The sequence below is a fragment of the Aulonocara stuartgranti genome (assembly GCF_965226115.1).
Source record: "Aulonocara stuartgranti genome assembly, chromosome: 2".
In the NCBI taxonomy this organism is placed as follows: Eukaryota; Metazoa; Chordata; class Actinopteri; order Cichliformes; family Cichlidae; genus Aulonocara; species Aulonocara stuartgranti.
The window spans coordinates 6650646-6664078 of record NC_138940.1 but is presented as its reverse complement, the minus strand read 5'-3'; the positions used below and the strand labels follow the sequence as shown (position 1 = coordinate 6664078).

The window sequence follows — 13433 nt, the reverse complement described above, 5'->3', positions numbered from 1 at the left end:
TTGAGGCAGCAGCCAAGAAAGCTTTAGTCCGCGTCTGTGAATACCCATGTGTGCATACCTGTGTGGATCAGCATGCTTGCATTCCAAAGGTTTCTCCATGTAATGATCTGCTAGGGAGTGTGGGGGGGCCACAGCCCCGTCCTCCAGGGTGTGAAGTGGGTATGGAGGAGATCAAAACTCCAGACATCCAGAGGCCCCCAGAACACAAGAGACCATGGAAGACCAACAGAGGGGCAGCCGCGCCACTGTTCCAGTAAGAGCTGAGGAGAGTCCCAGATGAGGGCTCGCCCAGCAGCCGCGGAGCAGAAGTCAGGGGGAGTTGCAGTGACGCGCCCGTGAGCTCCGCCGGCCCCCAGCTGCGCCTGAGTGACCGAGCCCCAGGCCGAGAGGCCGGGGGCACCCCACCTCCAAAGGGGCCCGAGCGAGCCCCAGGCCCCAGGCCCCGACAAGCGGCCGCCAAGGAGTGAGCCGGTGTGTACCCGGACGCCCACCCCCAGATACAAAGAACCACCAACACACCGACACCTGAGGGAGTCCGCCACCGGCAGGGGAAGTGGTGGTGGGTGGAGATAGGCCTCCAAACCTTGGAGGGCTTGAGGTGTCCCCAGAGAGGTGGCGTCTGATACCCAACCTGACATATAGACACAGACATACGGGCACACACAGACACAAACATCCATTCCCACCCTCATGCTCTCATATGCACTCACTCCACACTCAACCAACGTGGAGACAGACATAAAGAGACGCTGTACGCACAATCACACTCCCCAAGCATACTCTACAAACCGGGTCTAGGTACCCTTGCCCCTGGAGGGGGGAATTGCACCCAGACCCAGGCCTATTAACTTCTTGTTAGGAGTCATGATTTACTGCTACTGGTAGTTTCTCTGTGTCAGCATAAAAACGATTTGTTTGACAGCACTGAATATTCAGAACAATGCTAAAGGAACTCAGTGAAGATCTGAGAATGAGAATTTTAGATTTACATAAGTTATGTAGGAAGGTCTCTTGGAGTCATTTCTAATCAACTGCAGATTTGAAAATCATCAGCACAAACAATTGTACTCAACCTGTTAAGCCCCCAGTAGTTTTCTGATCTCCACGTCTCCTTCCTTTTGCACCCATCTTTGGGTGCGTGGGTGCTTAAGAGGTTAAATATATGTTATTTGGCTGTGAACGATTAACCACTCTGCCAAGGTCCCAAGGTGTTACTCTGAAATGAGAGGAAATTGGTTTGGATGTTCAGGAATAACCCAAAAACAGACAGATGTTTCGAGGAGGTGAGGCTTTTAAACCACTGTCAGTCATGATGATGTAACATGATCCAGGGCTGTTTTACTCCCAGTGGTCCTGGGAAATTGTCCAAAGTTGATGCAGTGACGAAGGAGGACTATTTCTAAATTCTTCAGCTTCACTCAAATTAATGGCTAGACTGTTGACACTTGAACACAGTTGGGTTCACTAACAAGTCAATGAAGCCAAACTCATCAAAACTGATTTTGAAGTAGATTGGAGAAAATCCAAAATAAAGTAAAATTGTGCACTCAATTCCTGTTTATAAAAGTCATTAAAGATTTTGCTGTTCAGGCAAAAGAACAATTCAAAGAAAAAATTTAAGTGTTTGGAAACTTTTTGTAAACTAATGTAAACTTTTGACCCAATAAATGTTACCAAAGGGTTTTTGTTTGTTTTTTAATAATCGCCAGTTCAGAGTGTGTGTTAGTAACTCTAACCTCTGGCTGTGAACACAGAAGCCCCACCCACATGATTTTCAAACCGTCTGTTGATAATGGGTAACCAATCAGACAAAAGCTAGTTTAAATGGAGTGCAAAAAGAGCTAAATGGTTTGTTTCAAACAGAAGATAAACTTGAGGGCTGCATTAAAGCCTCAATGTAAGATAAATAGGAATTATGTTGAGCTGTGGCTCATGAAAAGCTGCTTAAGTAGAAAGCAACAATGAAAAAGATGGAACTGAAAGTGAGGATAATGGGTCTCCTTTAGTGGAGAACAAAGATGGATTAATTATAAGGCTTAGCTGAGTCAGATGTTTTAGATCAAGAACGTGGGTTGAAAAAAACTTTGGCGATCACAAATTTTGCAACCCCCCCCCCAGTGTTTTAGTTTTACATTTTTCCTAAAATTCTTTGTACCTTGCTTTCTTTATGATGAAGACAGCTAACAAATATTATAAATCTCACAAAGGCATTGTTTCCCAGCGTGTTTGACCTGATCATCAAAGGATGCTACTTGATATAGGGCGTCTAAGATCCCTTTGCTTTTTCTTATAAACCTCATGTTGCTGCACTGTTTTGTTGCAGTCTGCATAAATATACTTTCAGTTCTCGAAACTATGCAAAAATGATCTCTGTTGGGGAGTATGTTAATGACAATTTCTGGGTTCTGACCTGCTGACTTTGGCCTTTTTGTTCTACTTTCTGCTAAAGAATTTGTGCTCACTGGTTTTGCTTAGTCAGCCTTGGCTGTGTTGACTTCACAAATATTAATTTCTCTGCTATCCAGCCTCATTCTAACTGCAGTTTTAAAAAAAAAGGAAATTCCGGTGAGCCAGCTGACAGGAACGACTCTTTCAAACTCAAAAATTGTTGCTAAAAACTTTTATTAGCATGTGACTTTTATATAATTTACAGTCTGCTATCACCACTCACATATCATGACTATTAAGTCCACCCATATGTCAGTATCCACAGTGTCTCAAAGTGTTATTGAGTCCTTTAACAAAACTTGCATGGTGTGGGAGTCTGTTGTCATTAGGTCAGATTTTTTCAGTTTCTCTTGTTTTCTTCTTGTTTTTAGTGTAGTAGATGCATGGAAATAAAAGAATACCACCTAAGCTGAGGTATTGTAGCAGAAGTTGTGGTGTGTTTACAAATGACAGTTCATGTCATAGCACGTTACAATAAAAATATTGTACTACTCCGTGATAAAACAATAAGCAGAGGAGAAACAAATTGACTGGCTGCTCTGAAAAGAAGCATCAGCTGCAATGAAGTTTCACAGAGCGAGACTCATGCATTATATTTCAAGTAAACAGATTGTATTCAGCCACTGGTAGAACATGATCTATAATCTCAGTGGGTGTATACAAGACAAGTTACATTTCTACCCTAAGGGTCCCATTGAAGATTTGGCATCATGGATTTCTGTCCACATTTTGAAAAACAATAGGTCATCAATAAAGGAATTGCTGTGTACGATCCCTCATTTGTCTCTGTTGTCAGCTGATGGCCAGACAGTTGGATGTGCATACTGATAACAGATGACTCTGTCCTTCGCTGACCCTGCTGGTGACGGAGGATGCCTCGCTGTGCGACGCAAATTCACTGAATAATCATTACGCCAGTGCACCGCGGGGAATTAATAAACTAGCAAATTGACTGGCTCCAATCAGGTCACAGTGTACACACTTGTATCCCGTCTAAATCCTCTGTGACGGATAGAGCATAATGCGGGCTATGTGTGGGGGGATTGTTTGGGATATGAATGAGGCGCACCACTTTAAGTCATTTTGTTTACCCTGACGTGTGACTGCTAAAACTGAAGGCAGATATTCATGAAGGCTTCTGATTGAAAGCCTCAAAAGTGAAACTGTAGAAGTCTTTCAGCTGATTCTTCTGATGTTCTAGGAAGTTTTGAAATTATGCAGTATGTTTTTTTTAAACATCTCTAGACTCATTGTCTTTAAATACATATAATTATACAAACTATTATCATAAAAACAAAAGCCTGAAACTATTGTGATTTCCGCTCATATCCATCTCTGTAGAAGGAGACTTTACAAAAGTAAAAGTTGTTTTTAATAAATGGAAGAATAAAGTGATGCTAACGACAAAGAATGTAATGGATCCGGTCTCAGAAGCAAAGCTATTTCTTTAATGCATTTCTATAACCATCTGCTGCGGTTGTCTGTGAATAGATGGTGTTGATCTTGGTTTCTCTGTGAATGAATCGAGCACTATACTGTCCCGCTCAAAGCTAAATATGTCATAGATTGTAATTAATGCAGTGAAGCACCTCTCTGTAGTCAATATTTATTGGTTGGTAGTGAACAGCTTGTGTGCAGCGTGAGTAAAATCTGTGCATGCTGGTCTGCTTACACCTTATTTTGTTATTTTTCTATTTTACATGACAGTTTTCCAGTTAAGTTGGGCATTCTTATGTGGAGGAAATTAAGTGAAACTTTGTGATCTACGAGTTGTGATCGTGTGCAGCTAATTTGCATTGGGTAATATGGTTCTGAGTAAATGAAATGCCTAATGCAGTATGTTCACTGGCAACTTGCCGAAATAGCTATGTAAGAAATAATCTTGCTTTAGGAGTGGATAATGGGAAGGAAAACAAAAATGCATTGACATTATATATTTTTTAGATATTTGGTGCTCTGCAGTGACAGTGGTCGGAGAGGAAATTACATTATGTGAACATTACCAGTAGAAGCCTAGTTGTTACGATAATTCTCAGGCAAAGTAGACAAAATGTAGCTCTTATTTTAATATTTAATCTACTTTTTTAATAATGCTTTGGAAGATTAATAGAGTTGATAGCTAAATATGGGTTAGAAGTCAGTTAGAGTATAGGTATGTACTAAAATCTACTCTTAAACATGAACTGGAACTAAAGTGGTAAAGACTGTAGTATTGCTAAACACCAACATTTTTGTTTTCTTTGCATTGTTCTTGATAGCTATCATGCATTCTCATTATTCCCAATACAGAAGAGAGTGTATGTAAGGGGGGGTGATGTGTCTTTCTCGGCAGCAAAGAAATGCTTTGGATGCTGTTATTGACTTTTATCTTTTCTGAAACACCAATCTGCTTCACAGCTAAGTCATTTCAGCTGGTTGTAAGCCACTTAAACTTTATCAAATGCTATAGTCACAAAACAGTAACCGGAGACCATTGCATGGCCAATATTATAATGACTCTGTGCAATGAACTTACGATCTTGTCCTTTTAGAAATGGTTGCTATGAAGATGGGCATCAGAGTCTGTGACAACTTGCCATGAGTTGCCATATTAAAAGTTACTTTGATGATAGGTGGTGATATAATGACAATAAGGTGTAATCAGTCATCTGTGTATGATTGGGGTCCTGCTGTACTGTCTGCATCCAGAAATTCTCATTAACTACATAGATTCAGAGTCTAGCCAAAACCTCATAGATCTGAAACAGAAAAAAAATCTCCATAAATAGCAACGTAGTTGTTAGGGAATTTAATAAAAGTATCACATTGATGATCAACAACCTTGCTTTTATATAGCAATTAAACCAGAGTACAACCAGTTGACAACTAGTGAAGTCAAGTTGGACTCATTGGTGCAGAATGACGTAAATCGATTGCAGCATGTTGGCATTCTGCCATCTGTCCGCATTTATCAATTTGATGGAATTGTTTGGAGACTTTCATCAGACTTTAAGTGATCACAATCAGTTTTAGCTCAACTGCAATTTTTAGGTTGCCTCCTGCTTTTGCAGCAGCGACCTGTGCAATCACCTTGCAGTCTCAATATCTGGGGGAAGAGTTGGTCGCTGCAACTACTTGGTCATTGAATGTGAAATTTTTTTTGCATCCGCAAATTCTTTTTGTGGGGTTTCCTATGAGTTGCAGTGAGATTACTGTCTTATTTGTATTTGAGTAGGACTGAGCCAAAAAACAAAATTGTCTCAAATGAAAATTAGATGTAGTTTTAAAAACTATGATTAAAAACCCAGAACAAGAGCAGATTCTCAGAATTGAAAAATGTTTCTATCGATCACATAAAACATTTTTAAAAAATGTCATCTGTTATGAGAATAATTTCCATTTAATTTCATGTTGAATATTTGAGGAATTTCTCCAGCTCTCTGGAGAAAATAGAAATAGAAAATAGAAAATAAATAACTACAAAAAAGGAAGATACAGCTTGTTGTGACACATAGTCTCTTATAGTGTAAGGGCCTCGATAGGGAAGTACATCAATCAAACAACTGTATCGCTATTGGCTCTTCTGTATTGTGTGTGTTTGTGTGTTTTCATAGTCATAAAGCCAGTTCCACCTCTTTAATATGCACAAGGCATGTTGCGATTGTGTTCATTAAAACAGAATTCATGACACTCCTCCATAAGGCTGTTTGCCATGGTGGGCTTTCATTCATTAACACCAGTTGGTGGTCTGTATGAAGGTGTGTGTGTGTTTAAATATGTATGTGTTCTTTTTATTTATTTTGTTTTTTTTATTTTATATTTTATTACAGCCTTTATGATGTCCCTTTTGTCATGTGAAAGAAAAAGGTTGAACTATATTTGCAGGGTAGTGTTATTACTTTGGTAGTTTTTAAATAAGGGTACACTAAGGCCTATAAATACAGTGACATTTTCTCTATTGGAGTAGGTAGTGGACAAAGCTATAATCATTTTCCGTGTAGTCATTGCCTGACTTCCCTTACGTTCATCAGGGTGCAGCCTTGAGAGGTATGATTGAGGTTATTTTTTTCATTTTTTTTTCCTTCTGCGCTCAACATACCCCTCCGCCTCTTGTGGACTATTCCAAAGGGCAATGTAAGAGCGGGCAGGCTGCTATTAGAAAGCCAATATATTTGATATGGTTCATGGGTTACTGTACGGACTGATCTGTGGCCTGTCAAGTCGTGTTAGTGTTCATACAGGTTGAAAAGGCAGACCACAGAGAAAATCACACTAACCTTGCACTCATAAAACCCCTTGTAAATGAAGTCATCCTCACAAATCACACAGCTTCGTGATTTTATTTATGTTTGCTGCTGAATCACCATATAAGCTGTGATGTTTGGCTCTCTTATTACGTCTTTTCCTCCTTTTTTCCCCTCCTCCACACAGTGGTCAGAGATCAGGGTTTGTTGCAGAACTGCAACCTTATAGTCTTCCAGAAATAAATCTGTTACTCAAGGACACCTTTCACACATACGGTTTTTGGTTATTTTTTCATTTTAAATCCTCAATTCCTTAACCCTAGAATTCAATGAATACTGAATGACATTGTAGCCCTTGCTATTTTAAGGGTCACTTTATTTGAAAATACATTGGTTACTGCAAAATACAAGCTGCTCCATCTCTTCTGGTCATTCAGTTCCCACTTGCAGCAAGGTGGAGGTACTGCACATGTACACTGAGGGGCACATTGACCTTGTAAACAAACCCTCTCCTTGTGGTTTCCAATCAAAGTTATTAGAGTTTTGTATTTTTCATGAGTTTTTTCTTTCCATCCATTTTTAATTTGTTAGTTTCAAGAGTGGGTCCATTTAATATTTATTGTTTGAAATATTTAGTTTTAGTTCGTTTAGTTTAAGCTTTCAATTTATTATGATATGGTTAGTGTTTGGCATGGCAAAATGTTTTACGTTCAGACAAACACTGATGCCTTAACGTACTGGACTTGTAAAAGTCATGCTTGTATTTTGTGCATAAAAATAATTTTCAGACTCACCTCTTATGCAGCCATTGACATGCTCATCTGTAATGGCTTTCACAGTACAAAAACCTGTCCTGTAAACATGTCAAGTGCCAGTAAACATCTGGACCAAAGCCTCCTCATCCTTGTTCTGTTGCCACATTTGATCAAACTGACAAAACCTAAAGCTAACAAGAGTTTGTCTGCATTTTAGTTCATTTTAGGAACACAACAATGTATCAGTGCTTTTTTCTTAAAATCGAGTTTTCTTTGGGTTTTTTTACCATTTAAGTTTAGTTTAGTTTTAAGTATACTGACCTTGTTTCTAACCTTGTTTGTCAACTTAATTGGTAGGGAGCTGTTAATTCATTTAGGGACTTTTCTTAAACAGTTCATAATTTATTTTAAAAGATCCAAATGGTTAGAAAAATATAATGAATACCAACAAAAATAATACTGGAAAAGTTTATATATTGATTAATTATGACATTATCACTAGTCTATATCTTGTAGGAAATAATCGCTACGATTGAGATGAAACACCAGGTTTTTAAAAGATGTTCTCATGGTTACCATGGTTTTGTTCTACAGAACAAAATGATATTTAGAAATGAAATAATAATACCGTGTCACATATTATACTATACTATACTGTGAATGACTCTCATTGTTCCTGTTCCTGTTCTTTTGCACAGTTATAGTTACATTCTCTCTTGAACCTCTGTGCACATGTATGTTGAGTTTTGCCTAAGAAGGGAGCACACAGGGAAAATTTCCCATTATGATAACCTTAAATCAAAAATTTGAAACGAGTTTGTGTAAAGGATATTGATCTTTTTTAGGTAGCTCTTGCACTTTTGCCAATGTTAGATGTTAGCTTAGATAGGCCACGCTGAAAAAGGTTTAGCCTAGGTAGTAGACCAAGATCATAGAAACCATCAAAAGACCATAGAAATTCTGTAGCTTGTATTGACGACAATGAAAATATTCATTAGTGAAGCAAAGACGGTGAATCCCAAATTTATAGAACTGCACTGTTTCCTTGTCACATTCCTAGGCTTATAAAATATTTGAAACCTCAAAGCAGAGAAGTGGAATAAAAGAGCTGCTGGATCCATTCACCATAAGGGTGGAGTCTTTGAACTACTAAAGTTAACTGATTGATTGATTGATTGACTGATTGATTGTTATTGTAAATATGCTTGTCTAGTTAATCATTTTCTTTCATCAGTCCACTCAGTGGGAGGTTTTCAGGACACATGGGTGTAAATATGAATTAAAAAAAAGAAATGTATTTCTTTGCTTTTTCCTACTGTGAATGGTTTACAGTGAACTTGACTTGCATAATTTATGGATCTCACTGACACTTTGAGTTGAGAAAAACACCTTCCTGTATTGATGGGAATTCCCCGAGGGGCTAGGGGACAGGGAAAAAGCCTGAATTAGATCCAGCCCTTGACAGGAGCCTAAATCCAGGCTTCCGATTTGTGTCTGGCAGGAACCTGTTTAGATCACGAGTTAAAGTCAGACAGAAGTGTAATGCTCTACGCCCCATTGTGTGTTTTCTAGGCTTTATGGGGCACAACAGCTATCCGGGTCCATGTGAACACAAGTACTGTGGCTTGGGACGCCATTGTGTGGTCAATCATGAGACCGACCAAGGGGAGTGCAAGTGCTTGGATCACTGCAAACCACACTACAAGCCGGTGTGCGGTTCAGATGGGAAACTCTACCAGAACCATTGTGAGCTCCACCGAACCTCGTGCATCAGAGGACACAGGATTACCATCATGCACAGTGAAGAGTGCTTCTACAAAGGTAAGAAGCTTTGTGACATATTTCTCATGACAGATGTGTTATCTAGTCCACCTTGTACCTTTAGTAATGAACAGTATATGAAGTCAAAATGGCCCCGTCACTTGCAGGATTTAACATATTTAAGTTGCCATTAGAAATACCTTTGGATACACCCACTGCTTATTGTAACAATGTTTTACATCAGTAAAAAGTCCTGATTTGAGCAAATCTTCTTTAAGCAAATCTGTTCACTTGACAGTCATCTTGGTAATACTTCTGAGAGGTTATTTTGGCAATGTTTTTTTAAAGGCAGTGCTTAAATATGGTGGTTACCTGGCGATAAAAATTGCATGTGTAGGAAACGTCTAGAAAAACTTTACATTTTGTCTCTATCTTTGCTGTTGTGAAATTCCATCCATCCATTTTCTTCCGCTTATCCGGGGCTGGGTCGCGGGGGCAGCAGCCCAAGCAGTAAAGCCCAGACCTCCCTCTCCCCAGCCATCTCCTCCAGCTTATCCGGCAGAACACCAAGGTGTTCCCAGGCCATCCTTGTCAGATGCCCGAACCACCTCAGCTGGCTCCTTTCGATGTGGAGGAACAGCGGCTTTACTCTGAGCCCCTCCCGGATGGCTGAACCTCTCACCCTATCTCTAAGGGAGAGGCCAGCCACCCTTTGGAGGAAACCCATTTCCGCCGCTTGTATTCACGATCTCGTTCTTTCGGTCACGACCCACAGCTCATGACCATAGGTGAGGGTAGGCGTAGACCGACCGGTAAATTGAGAGCTTCGCTTTTACACTCAGCTCTCTCATCCCAGATCCGGAGTGGAAATTTCCACATAGATTTCAACTGATGATTTTATGGGGTATTACAACATATAGAAATTTGTTGTTGTCATTAATATGTTCTCACAAAAATTGACTGTGAGTCAGAGCCTGTTTAACGAGCCATGGTTGGTGTAGGTAAAAATGTACACAGTAAAGCAGTTATCCAGTATGGCATCTGCATTTTCATCTTGTCATAGAGAAAATAGTGATGTTGTTGAATTCATGTGGGAGTTTTATACAAGCAAACATCAAAAGCAGCATAGTAATTAGCAAGATATCAGCAGAACAGTTATGGTTGTGAAAAAGATGCATGCTTTGCTTCACATTTAGATATGTCATGTCAAAATTCAAGCAGATGATGTTAAAAAAAATCTGCCTGAATAACCAAATCAAAATTAACACATTACTGAACATGCAGACATCCATGACATTTTATTTACATTTACACTACCGTATTAATACCGCATAGTGAAAGGAGCTTAACAAAGAGGACGCTACCTGAAACCAGTCATATAGCTCTCTCTGGTTTGCAAAGCACACTTTAGAGGTAGGAGCAGGTGGTAGTGCTGTTGTGTTCATATTTCCCCAGAGAAGGCTGACTGCATTCTACCATTGATTGTATAAACATACCAATTATTCTTAGTCCCCGGAAACAGGCTCTTCTCCCTTCACAATGCTAGACATCACTGAAGTAAAAGCTCCTGACACTCTGCACCTTTTCCTTTCAGGTCAAAGGGGATTGATGAAAAATCCTTACATACAGCATATGCATAATATTCATGAGAGACTGCATCTGCATTGATTTGACAGGGTTTCTCCACATACTTGTTAACTTTGAAAAGTAACTTCACAAGAGACTAGGAATGGTGCTTGGATCTATATAGTGTCGCACATGAAACTCTCTGCGGTCCTCCTTACAGAGAGTTTTGAGGACAACATTCTCGGGATGTAAAACCAAAATAAACCAAAACAAAAACAAACAGCACATCCTCCTTACCCAAGTATGCCTTCTTCCACTACTGAAATGTTCAATTTAAAGATGAACAAAGCCTAAGTGTAGATAGGAAAACAAGCATTTACATCAATTCCCTTTACAATACAAGAGCCGGCATACAAACCATCTTAAAACTGCAGCCTCATGACTTGGAATACGTTAAGGGAGCAAAAAAGCGATGCAGGTAAGGCAGTGTTAACACTTGAGCATGCATTTTATCCTAAAAACACAAAACGGCATCTAGATCAATGATCCTCCTGTGAGTGACTGTCCTAACTAGCTTGCCACATGTGCCCTGTCCTGTCAGGCTATCCCCTCCCCACTCATCAGCATCTGTTCGGAATGCAGAGTGGGATATTTGACCAGTGTCAGGTGATCAATATCAGATCAACAAGAGCCAAAAGAAGGGGGGGAAACAAAGGCTCTTTTTTTCCCTTCTTTTTTTAAACATTGCATCCTTTGTTCAGTCCGGATAGTTTTTCTTTCTGCTGTGACTGATATGTAATCAATTTCTCATCGGATAAAAGCTCCAGGGAGAGGACACAGGAGCCTGTTGGAGCGATTAGTAATCACAGTATTATTTTTCTCCTCTGCACTTTAAAATATTTAGAAATTAAACCATAAATTATATTTTTAAAAATTGTTTGTGATTTTAAACTTTACATTGGAAAACAAAGCGATTGCTTAAATGTTAGACAGCTTCAGGGAATTTGTTCTTTGTTGCAAGTACAAAAGGCAGCATAGCAGCGAGAGGAAAGGAATAATTGAGCAAATGTAATAGGGCTTACAGCCAGATCTAGATGTAATTATGATCCAGGGATTATTAGTGGGTAAAGCAGAATGTGCCCTCAATGGCATGTTAAATATGTTACTTGATTATTTGTCCTCCAGGTAATGGGTCCAATTTATGTAGCAACAGGAAGATATATACTCATTATCATAGCATAATAATGACTTTTCCTCCCTTCTTTCAGCATTAGCTGCCTCTAAAGCGCTTGCTTGGGTCCAGACCTTTGAGACTGTGGACTGTTTCTTTTGGTGCTGTGACATAAAACAGCAGTTTCTAAAAAAGAACAGTCATCAACTTGTCGGTTGACTAACAATTAACCAATCAGAACCATGAGTGAGATTAAAGCTGTATTAAAGCTTTCATTAGTAGAGGGTCAAGTTGTGCTCTGTCACAGGGATGATTTAAATGGCCAGTTCTTACTTAAAAAAACAAAACAAAACATCCCCAGATATGTTACTGAACAGTTAATTGGGGAATGGAATTGGACTGGTGTATATGGCATTTTATTTACCACAGCATTGCAAATTTAGAATTGGTAATTAAGTTTTTAAGCATCACTTGCACCACTGTGCTGCAAACTGTAGTAAGGTGCACATTGTACTTCTTTTTTTGAAATTGCATAAATTCAGGCTGATATTTATTGCTTGGCTAAGGAAAATCAAGTCCCTTATCCCATGACATTATTGATTGTGCACAATGTAAGACTGAAGATCTGACAAATCTAATGTTAGACTAAAGAGTTAAAGTTACCTTATTATATACAATAAAGCTTTCATTTAGATTTGGAAGATAGCTAAGCCATTTGTGAAAAGCTTCTTTTTCTTCTTTTCTCTAATGAAGAAAGCTGTTTAAACCAAAGAATTCTTACAAAATTGGAGGGACTGATGCTAATAAACCTGCCGTGCTCGGAAACAATATACATTTTTCCTCTATTCGGTTTGTTTTTACCATAAGCAGTATATAGAAAGTCATTTAGAAAAAATCAGATTATAAATCTGAATAGACAAGGAATAATGACTAACTATAGATATTGGCAAAGATATGCACTCCCTTCATGCTTCTTGGTTAACACTTTCAAGCATAATCTGTCATTCTAAAGTGAAAAGGAAAAAAATCAAGGTAAGTAGTTCACAGTTCCAATATTTGATCAATAAACAATGAACTGAAACTAAGTTTACTGGGTTCATGCTGCTAGGATCTTAGTGTTGAATTTGAGGAGGTGGTTTATGATGAACATGTTTGGCGCATATTTTTCTAAAGGCTTTTTTAAAACTGATGCTGCCCTTGTCCTTCTTTGGATGCGAATCATAGGTATTATTCAGATATGCTATATTGAATTACTGTTGAATATTGAATTAATACACAGAAGGTTTATCTTATACAGCATAAGGTGCGGTATACTGTTCAACATATTAATCTTGCTGTATTAGGTGACAATTGGTTGTTTACTTCGAAACACAATGCTATAACTGTCATGACATGCAAGAGCTACTAACGCTTTGTTGGCTGGGACAAATTGGTTCATATTTTTGTTGCTGTTGGCTATACAGATGCTGATAAAATGATGACTGTCAAACAGTCATCTGCCAATCACAT

The 13433-nt window shown here is 38.9% G+C and overlaps 1 protein-coding gene across 2 annotated transcripts in view; it reads left to right on the top strand.

Moving 5' to 3' along the window:
- The window catches only part of fstl5 (follistatin-like 5), a 214931-nt gene that overhangs the window by 64128 nt on the left and 137370 nt on the right, over positions 1-13433 (top strand). For both annotated transcript variants that reach the window (XM_082506093.1, XM_082506094.1), the window contains exon 4: positions 8999-9247. In XM_082506093.1, the coding sequence (XP_082362219.1) occupies positions 8999-9247 (249 nt within the window). The remainder of the gene's footprint in view (positions 1-8998; positions 9248-13433) is intronic.